The 22,365-nt window shown below is 39.8% G+C and overlaps 1 protein-coding gene across 1 annotated transcript in view; it reads left to right on the forward strand.

The window, feature by feature from the left end:
• Window positions 1-18,845, forward strand: part of RBM38 (RNA binding motif protein 38) — a 30,856-nt gene extending 12,011 nt beyond the window's left edge. The window contains exon 4 of the mRNA XM_074288674.1: window positions 17,355-18,845. Within this exon, the coding sequence (XP_074144775.1) occupies window positions 17,355-17,655 (301 nt within the window). The 3' untranslated portion in view covers window positions 17,656-18,845. The remainder of the gene's footprint in view (window positions 1-17,354) is intronic.
• The last annotated feature ends 3,520 nt before the right edge of the window (window positions 18,846-22,365 follow it).

A 22,365-nucleotide genomic window follows, 5' to 3' on the forward strand; every position in this document is an offset into this window, starting at 1 on the left:
GGTATGCAGCCCTGACTTGACCCTTGAATTCCTCCTAATTCTGGGACCTTAAGTCTGCTGTTCTTTGGTCTTCCAAAGCCCAGACAACCACCCAGCAGCTCTGGTCCCCAGGGGTTTTTGAAAAATAAAATGTGTTCATATGACTGTGCATATGTATTTAGGGCTGTTTTGCATTTTTTAAGAGATGAATATTGTTCTTAGCTTGACTGAATATTTTTTGCTCAGCGTTGAGCTTCTTGGTCATTGTGATACTGTTGTGGATTCTTCCTCTGGGCTCCTAGCTGAAGTCTCAGGGATCCGATTTCTCTGACTTAATAGCAATGATCACTCAAATTTGTCTAGAACCTTAAAGTTTATAAGTCAAGATGTATTAGCCTATTTATTCCTTTGCAACAATGTTATTCTCATATGGCAAGAGGAAACTCAGGCCCAGAGAGTTTGTGACTTGCCTGCCGTCACACAATTAGTTGGGGTTTCTAATCGCTAAGGCATTGCCCTTTCCACCATATGATACTACTTGGTCCCAGTCATATTATCAGACTTTTTTTGTTTAGCCTTTAAAAGATCAGGTTTCTACATCTGTCTTTAATGTGGATTAGTGGGAGGAAAGGGGAACATGGAAGGGGAGGAAGGAAGTATACAGATGTTGGTTTATTTATTTTTTTTGTTTTAATTTTTTTGGGGGGGAAGATAGACTAGATCCAAGATGCCTTTCTCTGCTATTTGTTTGATCTGACCAAGTATCTGATGGTCACGAAAGGAAAATGATGTTCCTTTGCTCTCCATCAGTGGCCTTGATGAATTGACTTCCCAAGAAGGGTCTGAACCTACGTATTCAGGAAGGAGTGTGGATTTGAACCTCCAACATCTTTTCCGTTGTATTGTGTTCAGGGTTTCCAGGGTGATGGACAATGTGGCTCTTTTGATGCCTGGAGGAGAACAAGGGAGGAGGGCCGGGTTAGCTCTGTTTGTGTTTGGACTATGTGGCTTACAGGATCACACCCCTTCTCCTGGCATTGTTCAGGTCCGACTGTTAGCAAGATAACACCATAGCCTCCCAGTAGTTTGGTGTGGCTTCCTATATTTTCTTAAGTGATCCTCATGAGCAGAGGAATGCAGAAGATTCCTTTCGAAACCCCCCAGTGCTTTTCCAAGGTTCAACAAAAGACAGTCAAGTACATAGAGCTTACTTTTTTCTACTTGTCTGAGTAGCTTCTGAGGATTATTGATGCTGGGCCCTTCTCCCTGTTAATTTACAGCACCATCTGCCCACTTTAACATCTGTCCTCTGCCCATCTGCGTTGGTTCTCCCCTAAGGGGGATGACTTCCTTCTAATAAGTAGTGTTGTAGAGCAATCTGCAGATTCTGTTTGGACCCAGATCAACACATTCCTTAAGCCTGCCCTTAACTTGGCAAAGGAGAAATAAAAAGTTTTCTCTAGGGAGTGACCAAGAACACAGAGAAATCTTCTAATTGGCAAATAAGTTCTCAACCAGAACTTCCCAGCAGGTTAGATACTAGGTCATAGTAAGTGACAGGGAGGTTGTATTTAAAGGTAACTTTTAGTTTGGGGAGTGGAGGACTTATTAGGAAAATTAATTTTGCTGAATTGTTGGATTGATTTCTAAGTTGTCCTTGTCCCTTTTTAGAGTCATTTAGTGACATTAAGAGAATGATTTGCTTGGATTTGTCCATTCTTTTTTAGTCCCCAGAAAACAGACAACTATGGTAATTCTACAGTAAAAGTCAGGATCTGACCTGGGTTCCTACCCTGGCCCTGTCACTTATTGCCAGGAGCCTCATGGCAATCAATTTAATTTTTCCAAGCTTCAGTTTCTTCATCATGAGGGGTGTTGTATTAAATGACTTTTCAGATCCTTTTCAGCTCTAAATCCTGTGACCCTTGTGTTCAATCCCCTGAACATGCACTGAATGACTCATGCTGAGAGGGTCCTAAAGGGGAGCTTTATGGTTAACTCCTTAGATTTCCTTAAACCACTTTGTGGAATCCAAATATGATTATCACTGCTAGAGGGTACATTAGGAAGATCCTGTTGAAGTGAACAGGTCCAGCATCAGAAGCAGAAAACCTGCATTCAAATCTCATCTATTGTGTAAGATCCTTGGGATTTAGTCATTTCCTCTTTTGGCTGGGGAGGGTCTTTATTTGTAAAATGAAGGGTTAGATATAATCCCCTTTTTACAAAACCTGTGATCAAGGCCAATGTGCCTCTGAATTGAGTAAGTATCTGATGGTCAGGAAAGGAAAGTGACATTCCTTTGCTCTCCCTCAGTGGCCTTGATGAATTGACTTTCCAAGAAGGGTCTGTCCCTACACATTTTTGGTTGTATTGATAGGGAAAAGGGAGTTCTCTGGTGAGCCCGTGACAGAGTTCTCGCCGCAACTCCACACCTTCCTGGACATTTGCTAGCTTCTAATGCTGGAACGCTCAGGTTTTTGAAGAGTTTGGCTCCCAATGGGAGCCTTCCATCCACCCAGCTGCCTCTGCCTGCAGAGGAGAGAAATTCTGTTCTGCAGCTCAGGACCAATGGGCAGGGAGCATTGCTCAGGCATGATGGAGGCTTGTCATCATATCCGGGCTATGACACAGCAGCAGCCTCGATGTCACCAGAGGCGCGATGTGCCAAACGCCGACACGTTCTTCAGGCCTGAGAGGGGAATGCGAAGTATTTGGAATTGCGCTTATTTACTTAAAGTCGTCCCTTTGAGCAGCGCCGTCTGGGAGCCAAGTTCTTGCCAGGCGTCCTGGGTGTGCGTGCCTTTGCTAGTGAACATAAAGGACTTTGTTTCTTTCTCCCGAATGGAGGTCACTGCCAGAGGGTGGCATTTGTCTGCTGGGTGTGCAGTCAGTTCCCAGAGGCCTTTGCATCCGAGTGGTTGAAAGATAGGAAAATGGACATTTCTGGGCTCAGCATCTTTTGAGTAGGCGGGATACAGAGCTACCAAACCTCATCTCATGCTTCCCAGTTCCCAAATGCCAATCATTCCCATTACTTGGGGAGGGTTTTTATTAATTTATTTACAGAGTATCCATGTATTCAGAAGTTTCAAATACAAATGGATTAGGGTTTTTTTTTATTTGAGCCTATTGAATTTATGTGGTGGTAATTTCCCTTCATCCTGTCGAATAAATGTCATTTTTATCACCATAATGTGATTCTATTCTTGTTCTCTCTTGACTCTCTCTTTCTCTTTCCTTTTCTTCTTCCTTTCCTCCTGCCTCCCTCTCCCTTTCCCCCTTATCTTTCTCTCTCTTTCTCTCATACTCTCATTCCTTCTCTCTCCCTCCTTTCTCCTTTCACTCTCTCTCCCTTTCTAATATGGGTTCAGTGATTTAGTCATCTCTATGCAGATCTATTCAGCTCTAACCTCTCTCCTAAGTTCCAACCCCGCCTCAATAGCTGCCAGTTAGATATTTTCAGATGAATGTTTTGTAGGCATCTCAAACTCTTGAAGATCAAGCCAGAAGAACTAGTGATGTTTAACCTGGGGGAGGGGGGAGAGAAAGCCAGTCATGGTAGGGACTTGGGAATGGAGCGAAGATAGATTCAAGAATTTGAAAGGTTGTCAAGTTGTTCTTTTTAGCTTCAGAAAACAAAACAAGTGGAATGGAGATTGCAAAGGGCATAATTTGATCTTAATGTCAGGAAAAACTTTCTCACAAGTGAAGCCTTTCCAAAATGGCATGGGTCCCCTTGGGAGATGGAGGATTCCCCTTCATTGAAGGCCTTTTAACTGAGATGAGTTAAAGCTTATATTGTCATACTGGAAATTACTTAGGGTGTAGATTGAACAAGTTGGCTGTTGAGGTCCCTTTCAATTTTTAAAATTCGGTGATACTTTAAACAAATCTCTTTAATATTTCTGAAATCTATCCTTCCTCCAAACATCTATATTTCAATTGAGGGCACCACAATTATTCTAATCATTCAGATTCAGAACCCTTAAAGTCATTCTTGATTCTTTTCCGTTTCTCACTGACCCCTTCCCAATATTTAGTTTCTTGCCAAACCTCATCTATTCTGTCTTCATAACATTTTAAAAATATGCTCCCTTCTCTCTACTTGCATCTTCATTCCCCCTCACCTGAGCTCCTACAGATCTCCTGATAGAACTCTTGGTATCTAAAATGCCTCCTTTTTCTCTTCTATCTTCCATATAACTGCTAAAAAAATCTTGAAGCATTAGCCATGAATATATCATTATTGTGCTCTTGAACTTTCAGGGAATTCCTGCTCCTTGACTGCAGTACAAGCACCTCATCTTGGTAACAAAGCCCCCCACGGGATGACTCTTATAGCCTATTTCATCTTATTTTCTTGTATACATTTGATATCCAGCAAAAAAGGTCTACTTGATATTCTCTAAATTTGACGTTTCCTCTTTCCATGATTTTTACAAAGAATCTCTTTGGGAAACCTTATCTCAGCTCCCTAATACTAAGCGATCTCTTCCTCCTCAAATTGTTTTATATTTAATCATATTAAACACCTACTATATGCTAGACATTGGGGATACAAATAAAATAAACGAGTGACCCTTTCCACCTCAATGCTGGTTTCCAGCTTCTTCCATTCTTTGGCTAAATCTGTCCTCCAAAAAGCTGTCTTAGTTTTGTGTGAAAGAACATTATTCCAAGTCATCCTTCTCTTCTTTAATTGACCTTGCTGACCTCTGATTCAAAATAGCATCCCTCAAATTCCCAGCAACTGTGGATAACAGTCTATTATATTAATCCCATCCTTTCTCCTTTCCCCTTTTTGGAAAAAAAGCTTCTTAATTTTAGACAACAGTACAACTGACTGGGAGGAGCTAAGTACAATCTTAATCAGACAGGAGGATGTGTGTTATGACCTTCAAGCTTGTGAAAAAAGGCAGAGCTCTCTTTAATTGTCATCCATGAGAAATTAATTATATAGCTACTCATTAAGTGTTTACCCAAAAAGGAAAGGCATGTTGGATATAGAACCATAGAATTTCTGTCACTTAACGTGTGAGGAAACTGAAGTCCAGAAAGGGGTGGCTATTAATTAAGATGTGGATGAATTAGAGGTGGCACCAAGACTAAAACCTAGGTCTTTGGACTCCTTGTTCCCACTGTCCAAAATGGAAAGGAAAGCCTCCATATTCAGTGGAAAGAGGGCAGTGCTTGACCAGTGAGATACAGATTCAAGCCCTATCTTGGGGCAAGTCTTAACCTTTCTTATCCCCCCCTTTCCCAGAGGAGGAAACCAGTGCTAAACATGTACTTCCTGCTTTATAGGACTGCCTCTTGGACAATCCTTTGTAAACTGTAAAGCTTTATATCTGGCGTTTAGTTGTTCTTTATTACTTTTATGATAAGATCTGTACAACCTTGTGCTTTCTATTTCTAATCTTGGTGATTCGGGTAGCTTCAGTTCTGTTACTCAGGCTCTGTGGGGAGGGGAGGGTCGGACATTTGTTGTTCTTGGTTCCCAGTAGGAGCCCGTTGAGCTCCTCTCAGGTTTGATGTATGTCTCACCCAGAGCTTAGTCACTGGGAATCCCCCAAACTGCCCTTCCCCGCTGTTTTTCACACAGAAACTCACATTGCTTAATTACTTTTCTTTCCCCTGACAGAGCAATCTTTTGGCTTTTAATCAAATCTGCAAATATTGAATTGTCTGCTTTGGTGAATCCTGGTGATACATAGAAGTCCAAGATAAACTTCACCCTCATGAATTGTAGTTTAGTTGGAGAAACAGAGCTTATACAACAGATACTATAGAAATTAATAATAATAGTTCCTACTTCTATAGTATTTTTAAAAGATTTATTAAAATGGAGTTTTCTTACAGCAGCTCTAAATTGGGGAGTATACATTATTACTTCTTTAAGTGTAAGTTATCACATTTAATAGATGCAGAAATTTAGGGAGGTTTAGAGAGATTAGCTAGTTTGGCCAAGGTTGGTTTTTTTTAAATAGTACTTTTTAATTGACAAGGTGCTCCTTTGACTTATCACAACACACTGTAAGGAAAGTTCTGCAGATTACTGCTCAAAAGGCAAATGATATGCCCAAGACCATGTAGCTAGTATTATGATAGATAAAAGATTTGAACTGTTCTTGGGACTTTTCCCACAACATTATAAATAGATCCAGGACTGTCCTCAATGTAGAATATGCTAAAAACCAAATAAGTTACAGACTTAGAATGGAAGCAGGTTCAGAGGAGGGAAGAGATTCCTGTGAGCTCAGGAATTCAAGGAAGATTTGGAAGGAAGAGTCGGGAGTTGAATGTTATACCTTCAAGAATGGATAAGATTTAGATAAATAGAGAGAACATGTGTAGGGGGAATTATGTGAAGAGGGGCACCGTGAAGGTGGATGCAAAAGATGTATTTGAGATATTGTAGGGGAAGTATGGTGTTAACTATACAGAGCAATGGCCCTGGAGTCAGGAGGACCTGAGTTCAAATCCAGCCTCTTATAAGTACTAGCTTTGTGACCTGAATAACTCACTTAATCCCAGTTGCCTCTCCCAAAAAGAAGATAGTGTGGATAGACCAACCTGATGCACATTCATAGAGGTTATTTTCCTTACAGGAAATTCCTTGAACTATTGAAATTACAGGTCCAAACTTAAAAAAAAAAAAAAATATATATATATATATATATATATATATAATTTTCTTAGTTACTTTTACTTCATTCTAGCAGAGAATAGCTTTCACTTTGATTGTACTTATTTCTCTGACATTTGGGTAAGAACTTAGTAACCTGCAGTTCTGAATTAGGAACTGTCCATTACAAAAGAGCCGGACAGCGTCCAAAATGACTGATATCAAACCAGTGGAGAATTAAAGCTGTATTTAAAAATAAATGATTCTATATTACTTTCAAATACATAAACATCTAAGCTGAAGACTAAACTAAGTGTTATTCATCCATATGAGCACAGAAATCTATCTTAGCCTATAGGAAAGTAGGAGGAGAAGGAGGTAGGGTGATAAAAGAGAGGGCATTTTGGGAGGAGTGGTCAGTAGCAAACACTTTTGGGGAGGAACTGGGCAAAAGGAAAGAGAATAGAACAAATTGGGGGAATATAGTTAGAAGTAATTGTAAAAATAATTTTGAGTCAAATTTATTAAAAAAAAAAAAAGAGCAATGCCCCAATTGATAAATGATCAGAAGATATGATCTATGCTCAAAAGGTTATAAAATCATGCATATCCTTTGACCTAACTATACCACTATTAAGAATGAATCCCAAAAAAGATTTCTAAAAAAAGAGAAAAGGACCTTTATGTACAAAAGTATTTATAGCAGCTCTCTTCTGAGGGCAGAAAATTGGAAACTGAGAGGATGCCCCTCAGTTGGGGAATAGATAAACAAACTGTGATATGTTACTATAGTTTATTGTTCTGTGGGAAATGATGAGCAGAATGCTATCAGAAAAACCTGGACAGTCCTCCATGAACTTAAGGGAAGTGAAGTGTACTGTGTATAAAGTAACAGCAATGTTCTGGGATGATCAGCTGTGAATGACTTTTCTATTCTCAGCAATACATTGATCCACAATTACTTTGAAGAACTTATTAAAAATGTTATAAAAGTTAAAAAAAACTTCATATCCAGAGAAGGATCGATTGTATCTGAATACAGATTGAAATATATCCTCTCTCCTTTTTTTTTACTTTATTATTATTATTATTTTTGGGCGGGGGGGAAGATCTATTTCTTTTCACAACATAACTTTTATGGAAATGTTTTGTATAATTTCACATGTGCTTTCTTAACGAAGGTGCTTTCTTAAGGAAGAGAATCTGAAACGGAAAGTTTTAAAAAACAAATGTAAAAATTGTTTTAAATATAACTGGGTAAAAATAAAAATATTAAATAAAAATAAAGTGTTATTAAATGTAGATTTATGGGACCTGCTTTAACAAATGACTTAATTAACTTCCAGAGGTCCATGATTTCAATGCTACCTCTCTCCTTGCCTGTTGCAGCTTTTTTTGCATGATTTCATGACTTGCCATGGTGAAAATAAATCATCAAGTGGAGGATAATGGTCTAGTGATGAGCCCCTCCTGTTTTGTTAGGCTGTCTCACCATTCATAATAGCATTTTTTCAGCGCTCCTTCTTGTTAGCCTCTCCACAGCGTTTTGACTTTGTCATCTCTTGTCCGGTATTGTCTCTGCTCTTTAGGTTTTTGTGACACTTTTCTCTCTCCTGATTCTACTCCAGTATGACTTTTCACTCTTTGATGGATCTTCTTTCAGGTGATATCCACTAACTGTGGGTACCCAAGATTCTGTTCTGGACCCTCTTCTCCTTTCCTCCAATGTTATTTTACTTGGTGACCTCATCTCCTCCCATGGATTCAGTTATCAAGATTCTTCCCAGATCTCTATATCCAGCCCTAACTTTTCTCTTGGGCATCACTAACTGCCTGTTGAACATCTCAAACTGTATGTTGTATAGACATCCCAAACTCGGCGTGTCCAAAACAGAACTGTCTTTTCTCCCTTTTTTTAAACTGAAAAGAAGACACATTTTATTTCTCTTTTTCAAAAGGTCCACAATGAGGTTTCCAAGGTCTCAATCTGATAGTCTTCTCTTCACTTATCCAACTATAGATGAGACCAGCTCATGATTTCTGAAGTCAGAGAATGTCTGTCTTTTCTCCCAAGTGCTTCCCTATGGAAACGCTGGAAGGATCATCTTTATCCTAGTCGCTCAGGCTTGCAGCTTTGTTATTCTCATATCCTCATTCCCACTTACCTGACATAGCCAGGTTACTAAATGTTATTTCCACCTTCACAACCATTCTCGGATATATCTTCTTCTCTCCAGTCACATAGCCACTAGTATGGTTCAGGCTTTCATTCCTTTGTATCTGTGCTGTTAAATAGCTGCCTGATTGGTCTTCCTGCAGCAAGCTTCTCCCCACTCCAGTTCATCTTTCATTCAGATGTCAAAGAGATCTTCTTAAACTATCACATCACCTCCCTACTCATTAAACCCCATTAGCTCCGTGTTTCTTCCAGAATCAAATAAAAATGCACTTTTACTTTTAAAACCCTTCTCACCTTTCCAGTGTTCTTACACCTCACTCCCTTCCATGTGCAGCAACACTGATCTATTTACTGTTCTTGCACATGGCATCCCATCTCCATTTCTGTACCTTGCTGTGACTTTCTTTCCCCCATTCCTGGAATGTTCTTCCTTCTTAACTTCCAAGATGTCCTGGCTTCCTTCAAGACTTAGCTCAAAACCTTCCTTCTGCAGAAGGACTTTTTCAGTTGGTAGTGCCTACCTTCCATGTACTCTGAATGTATTTATATCTAATTTCCTTTCTCCTTCCTTTCCTCTGTTCCTCCCTCCTTTCTTCCCTTCCTTCCTACCTTCCTCCTTCTCTTGTATCCCTCCTTTTTTCCGTTCCTTCCTTCCTTCCCTCTGACATTTACAAATACCTGGAAAACCTTGTGTTCCAAACTTTTTACCCTCTCACCACTCCTCTCTTCCCCTATCAAGCAATCCCTAGGTTAAACATGTACAATTGAAAAGGATAATTTTTAAATCTTCCATTAAGCTTTTCCTCCTCATTGAGGCTCAGAGGTGATTTTGGGTTCCTGTAGGTTGTACCAGCAGAGAAAGCTTTGACAAGTCCTTCCAGGCTGAAAAGATTTCAAGGAAAACTTCTGAATTTAGCTGTATGTCTGTTGTCAGAGGACTCTTGCTGAATTCATCACATTAAATCACTGGCTGAATTTTCAGGCACAGTAAATCATAAAGACCATCACCTAAGAAGTAGAAAGGAGAGTTGAAGATCTCATAACTTAGGAAATCTTGAATTCTTTCAATATTTAAGTTTATAATTAGTGTAATAAATTCAGGTGAGTAGTCCTGCCTAGGCCTAGTTCTTGAAAACAACTTGTTTCTTTAAGTAGGTTAAACATCTCCCTTCCAATTTTTCTGACATCATGAATTTATTACCAAGAAAAGTTTTGCTAAAGAGTAAAAAGGTAAATATCAGATAAGCTGTTTATGAACTGCTAGGTCCAAATGGTGATGGAGAACCCAGCTGAGACATTTAGGATGATATCTCAGGTGAGGATTATAAAGATTTATGTCTATTTCCCTTGGAACAAAACCTACATCCTCCTTTGCCTCTCTAGTTTTAGGGAAAAAAAATAGGGGTTGGTTAATATAAAACTCATATCATAAAACTTCCAAAAATACTGAGTATCTTGACACAGTTGAGTCATATCATGCTTTTTCTTCCTTGTTTGGAGATGAAGGGTTAATGGTAGCAAAGATAAGATTATGAGTGATATTTAAGAAGGATGACAGTTCAGATACAAAAAGATCTTGACAGATAAGGAAGAAAGAAACAAATCCAGAAATTTAACAAATTTCAATAAACAAATCCAAAAGAAATTTAAGAGAGAAATAGACAGGGTGTCCCAAAAAGTCTTAGTACAGTTTCAACTGTTAGAGCTTCAGTGCACAAGACTTTTGGAATAACTTGTATACTTTTGTACTTGGCTTCCCAAAAAAATCACCTTCACAATCACATAGGGGTGAAGGCCGGGCAACAGTGAATGAAAAAAAAAAGATTGGGGGTTTCAGCAAGCTCAGAATGAGTCACCAGCCTGACATGGCCAACCAAGAAAGTTAATGTCATATGGTGCTACATGAGAGAGCCCCATAGTGTACACAGGATGAAAAGTGACAGTCCTACTATAGGCTGCTTTTGGTGGACTCTATCTGGAATGTCAGGTTTATTCTGCACCCCAGATGCAGTAGGGAAAGCTATGGGGTTGGTTTCAATTCTGGGCTTCACTTCGGGCCTTTGTAAAATAAGGGAGATGCAGACTGGCCTTTAGAGGCCCATTCCTGCTGTGGACTGAGGAAGGTGACCCAGTTGGCCACGTGGAGATCACTAGAGCCCAGAAGAGCTCCTGGGGGTATTCCTGAGGGGGCCAGAGTAGGAGTACAGTGGATGGATTATAATAATAGATTGAGATACTAACAACTGGCTCTTCCATAATGCCTTAAGACCATCAAAAAGCTTTACATACAATATCTTATTTGGTTGTTGAATTGCTATTGTAGGTACTATGGATTTTCATTTCATAAAAGAAAGAGAGGTTCAGAGTATCTGAAAAGAAGGTTTAGACTTATGTGATCACAGGATTTAGAACGAGAAACAACATTAGAGATAATTTGGTCCAAATACCATTTTATCTCTTAGAAAACTTGGGTCTTGGAGAGGGAAAGTGTTCAGGATCACACAAGAAAGCAAAGAGCTATCTAGGTTCTCCATCTAGACCTAGATCTCTCTTGTTCTATTTGTCTGTCTGAGCCATTTGAAAAGTGGTGGGTGGAGGTTTCAGAGGAGGCAGATTTCAGTTATATGTAAAGAAAAACTTGCTAGCAATTAGAATCGTTTAAAAGTGGAATGGTTTGCTTTGGAAGAGTGTTTGATCATATGTTGAAGACATTGTTATAGTGCAGACTTTTGGGACACCTAACAGAAAGCTGGTTTTTTTTTTGTTGTTGTTGTTGTTTGGTTTTTTTTAAAAATATTAGCTTTTTATTTTCAAAATATATGCAAAGCTAATTTGAAACATTCACCCTTGCAAAACCTTGTGTTCGAAATTTTTCTCCCTTCCCCACCTTCTCCCCTTGAGAGCATGTAATCCAATGTGTTAAAAATGTACATACATATCAGAAAACATTTTAAAATTAAATTTTATGTATATGTTTTCAATCAACAAAACCTTTTTCTCCCTTCCTTTGTCCATCTCTCCCCATCTGGGGGGAAAAGGGGAAAGACCAAAACTTCCGCTTTACACAATACAAATATGACTTGTTAATAGCAACAATAAGGAGCCCCGGATTTAAAGTTACAGATCCTGTCTCAGCTCTTCTTTTTGCCTACTATGTGACCTTGGGATGTCATCTCATTTTTTCAGTCTCAATTTCCTCATCTTTAAAATGGGGGTTATTGGACCAGGTAGCTCTGGACAATGATCCTCTTGTTACTTTCCTTCTAAACTCAGCTTTAACTCCGGCCTCCCATGAGACTTCTCCTGACCCCCCAGTTGTTAGTGCACTCTCTACTCCCCACCTCCACCCATTTGCTCAGTCACTCCCTGGAAAGTGCTAAGTGTCTGAGTTCAGATTTGAACTCAGGGCCTCCCTGAGGTGGTGTTCTATTCACTGTACCATCCAACTGCCCCCACCTAACTTGCCTCTGCTTATATACACATGCTGTTTTCTCCTGCCTGCTCATTGTTTCCAATGAGAGATAATTTCATTTTTTTGTCTTTGTCTTTCTAAATTCTGGCACTTAGCAAGTACTTGAATACTTATTGATTATTTATGCTATTATTATTGTTATTAACTTCATTTTCCCCATAATGGGATCTCTTGAGACTTTCTCTTGTCTGGCACATAGACTGATACCATGGGACATTTTCCTTTTTTTTTTTTTTTTTTTTTTTTTTTAAATTAAAGTTCCAAGGTCATCCAGTACTTTCTGGGCCATCTCCAGTCATCTTGATTTGGACTTGACTCTGGACTTAATTTTTTTTTTTTGTTTTCTTTTTTTTTTTTTAAATCAAGCTTTTTATTTTCAAAACAAATGCACAGATAATTTGACAATATTGATCCTTGAATAACCTTGTGTTTCACATTTTCTCCTCCTTCTTCCCACCCCCATTAAACATGTTAAAATATATGTTAAATCAATATGTATAAACATTTATAGAATTCTCTTGCTGCACATGAAAAAAAAATCAGATATTAAAAAAAAAGAAAGAAAATGAGTTAAGAAAACAAAATGCAAGCAAACAACAACAAAAAAAGTGAGGATGTTATGTTGTGATCCCCATTCAGTTCCATGGATTTTTTCCTAACCAACTTCGGGGAGCTTGCCCACACCATCGGATGCTGGTGAACTGGGAAGAACTGGGCAGAGAATCCATATTTAAGGGTTGCCTTCTCTACCAGGGAGTCCCACCCTCCACCCAATACCTCTCCCTGCAGTGACTAGAGCAGATAAGCTTCTAGTTTCTTCTCAGAACCAAAGGAGGACAGCCTGATTAGAAAGTAACCCAGCACATGGCAAGCTCCTGCCCCAGCAGGCCATGGGGAAGGCTGGGTTATCTTGTTGTTGTTTGTTTGTTTAAACCCCATTTGAGGCCAGGCTGGAGTGGTAAATATTGACAGAAATTAGCCACTGCAGGGATAAACTTGTGGTTTGGTGAAGGCCCAAGGAAAAACTTGCCTTCTCTGCCCAGAGGGTAGTGGGGGACCATAGCTGCTCTTCCCTGCTCTGATCAATGGATGGATTCCACCATGCAATGGAGGGGAAGTGTTTCTGGTACAAAATTGAGAGGAAAGAAAGTAGGAGGCTGTATAGGGAAGGGAAGAAGGACCATTATTCTTCACTCAGAAGGGGATTTTCTTTGAACTCTGTACAAGAAACCTTAGTTGTTATATAGTTGAAGAGGACCTTGGGGATCAACTAATCTAATCTCCTGAGAAACCAGGAGGGGACATAAGAGAAGTGGATAGCCTTTTTGACCATAGGACTATAGCTTCCCCTTTGTTATTGTACTGTATTTTCTTGAAATTCTGAGGGAATTGCCATGGAGGGCATGGAGAGAACGATGGCTGCATTTTGCTCTCTTTTATATTGCTAGTTTCCACCTTGTGGAAGTCCTGGGAAGTAGTTTCCTACCTGAAAGGGGGGGGGTAGTGCTGACCAAGAGACAGAACTGGGGCTCTCTGGATGGTCTGGAGAGTTGACCAATAGTACTGTGTAAGACTCTATAGTTGGAGGGCTTGGGTTCAAATTCCAACTCCGACCTTATCTGTGCAAGCTCCCTAAACCTCCCCAGTCCCTGTTTTCCTCATCTAAGATCAGAATAGATGGCCTATGAAGTCTCTTCTTGAGTCTCTCCTATGATCCCAACAGAGGAGAGCCTTTGAATTACTTACACACACACACCCCGGAAGAATGCAGTTCTTAGAGCTCTTTTCTGTCTTCCAGCATGACTTCTCCCCAAAAAAGTGAGAGTCCCTCATTGTTTCTTTGATCTGGTAGGGCTGGCCAGAGAGAGGGAGAAAGTCTCTCCTTTTTTTCCCCCTAGCTTGGGTTTCTTGGGCCTAAAAGGCAAACATCCTCAAAGGTTACCATTGCAGAATATAATGCAAGTCACTGCCTATTTCTAAAGGGCTTGGGTGTGTTGACATGGTAACTGCAGGAGGAATATCGCATTGAGGAAAGTAAACAGTAAAAGTACCACAGCCTTTACCAGCACTCCGAGAGGTATGGAGGCAGGCAGGGAATTTAAAGGTATCCCTTAGTGAGGAATTCAGGCTGTGGTTATCAGGGACCCAGGAGCAATTTGCAGCCATCTGGAGCCTAAATGAAGCCCTAACTCAGATCAGGAACAGACAAGCAAATGTGGATAAAATAAAATCTGACTTGAACCTTAGCCCAAAATTTGAATCCCATAGAGTTTTATGGCCCAGAGAACTTTTGATCTATTTCTTCCCCTCCCCACCCTGTTTGACCCATAATGTCATTACTTTTTTTAGGTTTCCCATCATGCTTTGTAATCGTCAAAGTGCCTTCATAGATTTGATTATAAATGTCATCTTTACAGAGCATTGCATTTTCCCCCCAAAGTACCTTTAATCATTTATTTTATGGTAGGCTAGAACCATCTGGCCCAACCTCTCTATTTTCCAAATGAGGAAACTGAGCTCAGAGAGATGCAATGTGACATATCCAAACATCCGAGGTGACATTGGACCCAGGCCCCTTTGACTGCAGAGCCAGTGCTGTTTGCATGGTATTGTGATGTGAGGCAGCTAAGTGGCTCACTGCACAGAGTCCTGAGTTTGGGGCCTAGAGGACCTGAGTTCAGATCCAGCCTCAGACACTAGCTGTAACTGTAAATCCTTTCACTGCTGCCTGCCTCAGTTTCCTCAACTGTATTAACTGGAGATAGTGATAACATTGACCTCCTGGTGTTGTGAGGTTAAATGAGATAATATTTGTAAAGTGTCTGGCACATAGTGGATGTTCTATGAAGGCCTGTTCCTTCCCCTCGATCAAACAACTTCTTGAGGTGGGCAAGCCAAGAATAGAGGGAAACCAAGGCTAAAAGGAAACCTTGCCCAGAGTTACACAGGAAGTTGGGGCCTTAATGTACTTAATTCTCAGGATCTCAGGCAACTCAGTTGACTATAAATTGTAGAACTATTTTGGCCCTGGTAAGGGTTTCCTTGCCATAATTGACAGCACCAGCAAAATCACAAGTGGGGAATATTAAACTGAATTAGGGGCAGAACTGAGACTAGACTCCAGATATCCCAATGCCTACTCTGGTGTTCTTTCTGCTCAATCAACAACCTTTTCTTTAGAGTCTATGTCAGGCTCTCTATCTTGTTGGATCTGGTATTTTTTCTCTGTGTGTCTCGTCTCTGTGTTTCCCTTTGCTTTTGTCTCTCTCTGTCTCTCTCTGTCTCTGTATCTCCTCTCCTGTCTCTGTCTCTCTGTCTCTATGTCTGTCTCTCTCTCTGTCTGTCTCTGTCTATCTGTCTTTCTCTCTCTGTCTGTCTCTATCTGTCTCTGTCTGTCTCTCTGTCTCTCTCTCTGTCTCTCTCTCTCTGTCTGTCTCTGTCTCTCTCTCTCTCTCTGTCTCTCTCTCTCTGTCTCTCTCTCTCTGTCTCTCTCTCTCTGTCTCTGTGTCTCTCTGTCTCTCTATCTCTCTCTCTCTCTCTCTCTCTCTCTCTCTCTCTCTCTCTCTCTCTCTCTCTCTCTCTCTCTCTCTCTCTCTCTCTCTCTCTCTCTCTGTCTCTCTCTCTCTCTTTCCCCCCTTCTCTTTCTCTTCTCCCTTCCATTTCCCTTTGTTTCTTTCTCTTTGTCTTTCTCCCTTCCTCTCTTTCTCTCCTTTTCCCTCCTTTCTCTCCCTCCTTATCTAGATCTCTGTGTCTTTGTCTGTCTCTTTCTCTCTAGCCTTTTTTTCATTCAGTCCTATCCTGATTTCTGACAAGACCAAAGAGTAAAAAGCTCATCTCCTACAAGAAAAGCCTGACAGAATTAGACACCAGTGAAGAAGAAAAGAATGTCTGGCTCAGTCTCCAAAAGTAATCTAAGTTCATCATCCATCTTTTGTTCTAAATTAAACAATGTAACTTAGCTTCCCTTTTCCTAAGTGTCCCATTCAGTCATTCATTGATTCACATATGTAACACTTCCTTTTTTTTTTTTTTTTAATAATACTTTTCCTTGGACCTCTTCTGTGTACTTTCCTTATATTTTCTTTCTCATTAGGCTTTATTATTATTATTATTTTTGAGGCAATTGGTATTAAGTGACATACTTAGGGTCATGCAGCTAATAATTGTCTGAGTTTGGATTTGAACTCAGACCTTCCTGATTCCAGGGATGTGCTCTATCCACTGTGCATCTGGCTCCTCCTAATATAGGTTATGTATGCCTTCCTCTCTTATAGTATAGTATGGTATAGGTATACCCCTCATTAGACTGTAGCTTCTTTAGAGCAGGGGTTGTGTTTTATATTATTTGTCTTCCCCGTGTAATTGGTATACACACAGTTATACACACAGTATATAACTTTGTAGGCATTCACTTATTCGACAAATATTTGTTACATCCAAGACCATGTGTTAAATATAGACCTATACACACATATCCACCCAGTTCTAGCCTTCAAGAAGGTTACAGTCTGCTTGGGAACTGGAGAAATAGGCTGTCAGAGAAGAATTAAATTGAAGAATTAAATGTTTTACAACTGGAAGGGTTGCAGATACAAGAGGTATCAGGAGGCAGCATGATCTGAGTGCCAAACAGTTGATATGGGCAGAAAAAGGAAGCGATTACCCTAAGTGCCAAATGATTGATACAGGCTGTAAAAAGGAGGAATTCATCACAGCACAGCTTAGGTTTGTGGGGAAGCTTCACAGAGGAGATGGCGCGTTTGTGGGCTGTTGGGAACAGCTCATGCTTTACAAAATGCTTCCCCTTTCACCACGGCTGTTAGTGTCATCTTCATGTTACAGGTAAGGAAGCTTTGGCTCGTAAAAATAAAGAGATTTGTTCCGAGTTGTGTGGCTGCAAAGAATCTGATCTGGAACTCGTGATCCCTTAAATCCCACTTTTCTTCCACTAAACGACACTGTCTATCTAGAGTGGGTCTTGGGGAGTTCTGACCACAGCAGCCACCATCATTCTGTGAATTTAACTGACAGATTTCCCTTCTTCCTTTTTCAGCTTTTTTAACTTGTCCTTTTTCCCCCTCGATCGATCTCTGCAGGCTTACCCCGCACTATATTTACCCACAAGCGATTGTTCAGCCCAGTGTGGTGATCCCTGCTCCTGTCCAGTCCATCGCGTCCCCCTACATAGACTACACTACAGCGAGCCAAGCCTATACCCAGTACACCACAGCCGCCTATGACCAGTACCCTTACGCCTCCTCTCCCGCCGCTGGCTTCGTGGGATACGGCTACACCAGCGCCGTGCAGGCTCCCCTCGCCACCACCAACCCTGCAGCCGCCACCACAACCTTTGTGCAGTACCAGCCCCCACAGCTGCAGCCTGACCGGATGCAATGAGGAGACCCACGGAAGGACAGTCTGACTTCTGGGGGATTCAGCAAGATGCTCAGTGATGATGCAGAACAAAACCCAAACACAAAAAACCCAGCAAAAATAAGACAACAAAAATAACCTACCATAAAATGACAAAAAAAAAACAAAAAAAAAAAACCCAGAAAAACTTATTAGGTGCATATGAATACCTAAGCTATTTATATAGTATTGAGGGTAGACAAAAACCCTTTCAGATCTTTACTATGCTCATGGAAGAACAGAGTTCTGTTTCTTTCTTTCTTTCTTTTTTTTAATCAGAAAGTGATGTCTTGATGATGGCCTAAAAATGATGGAAGAATCTAACTGAAAACCATACAATTACTTGCACAATTTTGTGGTCCTCTTCCAATATGTCTCACTTTCCAACATCTTTCTTCTCTCTTCCTTCCCATCACTCCTGTCATGCCAGCCTGCAAGCCTACTCTTTACCATGAGGTACACAGAAATACTCAGCCAACCAGCATAAAAATCTTCTCTCTCCCCTCTTTCCCCTTCTGGTTGTACAAAAACTTTGTAATAATACTCAGATGCCTTACTGAAAAAAAAAAAGAACTATTTTTTGAATATTTATTGCGATTTTATTCGCATGAGCTGTGAAATTGCAGACAGAAGGTTGGTAGTAAGTATCTGCCTTGTTTAATTCTCATTTACTAAATTATTGTATGTAGGTAAGTTTCTAAGAAAATGACTGATTCACTTCAACATGCAAAAGGGAATATTGTTCTTGAGGAAAGTAAAATATTCCTACAGTAAACAACGCACTGTAATATTTTTCTTATTTTAATTGTTACACTGTTCAGATCTCAAAATTTTAAGTATATTTTTTAAATGGGGAAAAAACCCACCACTTGCTCCTACCTATCACCCCAGGAATACAGAACTTATTGTATACTTTAGAAGCTCTTTCGTTATTGCTGCAACCTATGGAAAGAAAATGATGACAGTATTTATGTAAAATAAATGAAATCAGTAAAATGGGAACCAGCAGAGCCAAGGAAAATCCCAAGAACTGATCAATGATGTTAAACCTATCTGAACAAAAAGAAAAAAGGACATTTTATGCCTGTGGTACGATAGCTGTCTAAATAAAGAAAACAGTCTATATAAGTTAAGTGGATTTTTACCAAGAAAGCAATAAACTGTTTAAGATTGTTCTTCTATGTGATAATTGTATGTCATGCACCCCTCTAACCCTCCCCAAAGGTAAGATGTATTTTTTAAGAAACAAAACTAAGCTGATGACAGAATAGAATGGGATCTATTCTGACCTTGGAATCAGTGGGGAATTCCCAAGAGAAAGCCAGGAGGGTGATTTCTCTAGGATTGGTTAATCTCTTCCCCCAATCTTTAGCCACATCTGTCCATCTATATCCACACTGTCCATAGTTTCATGGTGAGGTTCCAAAGCCCAAATCCTCAGACCTGGAAGGGATCTGGAGAGGAAGCCACTTAGGCCAATCTTAGTTTCCAGAGGTAGAAACTGGAATCCTCCCATGAAGCATTACCATTCCAAGGGACCATCACCCATCGCCTTGGCAGGGTCTCTAGAATATTTGGTGCCTTTTGCCCAGGCCTGTTTGGATTTTCTTGTCCCTCTGAGCCTGTTTGAGTTTGGGCTTTCTTGGTTTCTGAGCTTTAAGAGCTGTTTCTGAAGATGTAGCCAAGTTATATAAATACTTAACAGTCTGCTTCATTCCTCCAACAAAGCAGTCAGAGCTGGGCTTACCTGTGGGTGATCTGGCTTTCACAAGCCTCAGGGGACCTGCTGGGCTGTAATACTTATTTATTAGGGAGGTTGGAGCACGGGAGAAAACCGTGTTGCTATTGATAAGCATAGAGCCTACTAAAGAACTTATTTTGCAAGGGGGGAGGCACAGTGGAGGTGCTTGTGGATTTTTTTTTTTTTTTTTTTTTTTTTTTGAAGCTTGGAGTAAAGAACAGTCAGATCTCCAGTGACCTGTAACAAAAGCTATTTTAAACAGTGCCTTCTTGCATTTGGCCAGTAAAAACCCACAAGTGGAGAACTTTAATTTGAACTGAATTTCTAAGACGGTTCAGTTTGATAAAACTTGGAAGTTTCCGCCTTGCAAAATAGCCACTCACAAACCAAGGAGCCAGACTGTGGTATAGGCAGCTGTTTGAGCTTAGGAAAATCACTTTACTTTTCATCTCCTAATGCTTCAATCCAAACCCCCACTGCTGTGCTAGGGGAGCCTCCACTGGAGACTTAGTGCCTTCCTCCAATGACCACAACCTGCATTGTATCTATTGTTTCTCATCATGAACTCCCCACCCATCTCATTAGAGACAATTGGGTGGTGCAGTGCTAGGCGTGAAGTTCAAATGTGACCCAGATACTTACTAGCTTTGTGACCGTGGGCAAGCCTCCATTTGCCTCCGATTCCTGATCTGTAAAATGGGGATAATAATAGCCCCTATCTCCCAGGATTGTGAGGATCAAATGAGATGATAATTGTAAAGTTCATGGCACATAGTAAGTACCATATAAATGTTAATGATTCTTATTCTACTTGCCATCAGCTCTGAACCTTCACCCTAAGAATCACCAGCACTTTCTCTGCCTTACAGTGAACTCTTATACATGCTACTCCTCCAGTTAGATCTTTGAGAACAGGAATTATCTTGCTTTTCTATATGTGTATTATTAGTGCTTGACACTTGGTAAGTGCTTAATCAATGCAGATGATTACTCTGAGCCTCAGTTTACTCCTCTGAAAATATTTCACATTCTGGTAAGGCAGATATTGTTAAGGTGTTAAGCATAATAGTATTAAGGTACAATAGAAATATGAATTTTTTAAAATGCAAATTGCATTTCAAAATGGTGTCTGCCTGCCCAATAGGGAGCCTTTTTTGACTTGGCCAGGCTGGTTTGAGGACAAAATATGGCTTCTTCCATCTCTCCTCAAAATCTTTCTGTTTTGCTGGGGCCTGCTAGAGTTTAGGATCTGACAGTGTAATCTTCCAACTCAGGTCACTTCTACTATATGTTAAGGCAAAACAGAAAGAGTCTAGTTTATTTGAGAGAAATACTTTATATAGAATTTGTCATATGTCTAAAAAGCAGAAAGAGCAATTATAACATGCACATATGTATTACATAATGAAATTATAATTATACTCTAATAACTAAATTATAGTACTAGTACAATGTGATTTATATATTACACATATGTAATAGGTGTTACATATGTTATATATCACAATCAGATATTACTTATTTAATATATGCATTTATGTGTATAATATATATCATAATGATGAGTGGTTACATATAATACACATATTTTGTATGCACAATGATATATGACATGCACCTGTATGCATGTATTTTTATATATGTAATACATGTGTTGTATAAGACAATTATATATAACATCATATATATGCATCATATATTAGATGCATAATTTCTCTTTCTGAATTACATTTGTTTTCCTCACGAGAATCCCACTGGAATGCCATTTTTATTCTATTCTGTGAAGACCAAGTGCCTGAGGTTTAGTTCAGGAGAATCCAGATTTTTTGATAGTAGGATTCTATTATCAGGAATCCATATGTGCTCAGAGGAAAGGGGCAGGGGAAGGAAGGGAGCAAGCATTTATTAAAGCACCTGCTATATCGCTAGCCTGCTGTAGCCCCTATTATATTATGTGAAGTATTTTACAAATTTGATAATGAGGAAGCATGAATTCAGTTCTATAAATAATTTGTTTAATTTAATTGATCTAAGCCTCAAACATGACAGATGGTGATAATAATAATGACTAACATTTTCACAGTATTTTAAGATTTGCAAAGCACCTTACAAATATTTAATTTTATTTTTATAACAACCCTGGAGGGAAGTATTATCATAGTCCCCTTACAGATGAGGAAATAGAGGCAGGCAAAGACTAGCAAGTATTTGAACTCCAGTTTTCCTCACTCTAAGGCTCTATCTACTATACTACCTAAGCAGTCTGGTAGCAAAGAGAAATATCTAAAAGAAAGTAGAGACAATAAGGCTTCATGTCTGGCCTATGGTTTCAACTAGAGATACCAAATACCATATTAAAAATCCAAAGAGTTACAAGACCTTAAGAGAGTTAAAGCTCACCTTTGGCCTTCAGAGTTGTCAGGAAAGGGCTTCCCAGAACAGGTGGTCTTAAAGTAAGCTTAGGATTTTGATGGGGAATGTAGGGAGAAAAGGTATTCCAGGCAGAGGGAACAAATGGGACAAAATAGTAGAAGCAGGAAAACACAAAAGTTCATTTCTGAAAGAAGAAGCCAGCTAATCTGGTTGGAGCAGAAGCTTTATGGAAAAGAATAGGGTGGGGAGCAGGGGGGCAGATTGTAGAGAATTTCATGCTAAGGAATTTGGATTTTGTTCTATAGGCAACAGGGACACAGTGAAGGCATTTGAGCCCGAGAGTAGCGGAATGAAAAGTATATTCCAGGAAGCTCAATATATTATAGCATAGGATTGTAGATCTTAAAAGGACCTTGGAGATCTTCCTATCCAAGCCTCTTATTTTACAGGTGAGGGAATAGAGATTCAGAACTAAGTACAAATGTCACAAGCTGGATTGGAACCCAAGTTTTGTGACCTCAGAGCTGGTACTAGTGTACTTCCTTGGCTGTGTAAGATAGCTAAGAGAAGAAAGGTGGAGA

This window comes from Sminthopsis crassicaudata, chromosome 2, assembly GCF_048593235.1.
Source record: "Sminthopsis crassicaudata isolate SCR6 chromosome 2, ASM4859323v1, whole genome shotgun sequence".
Classification (NCBI taxonomy): Eukaryota; Metazoa; Chordata; class Mammalia; order Dasyuromorphia; family Dasyuridae; genus Sminthopsis; species Sminthopsis crassicaudata.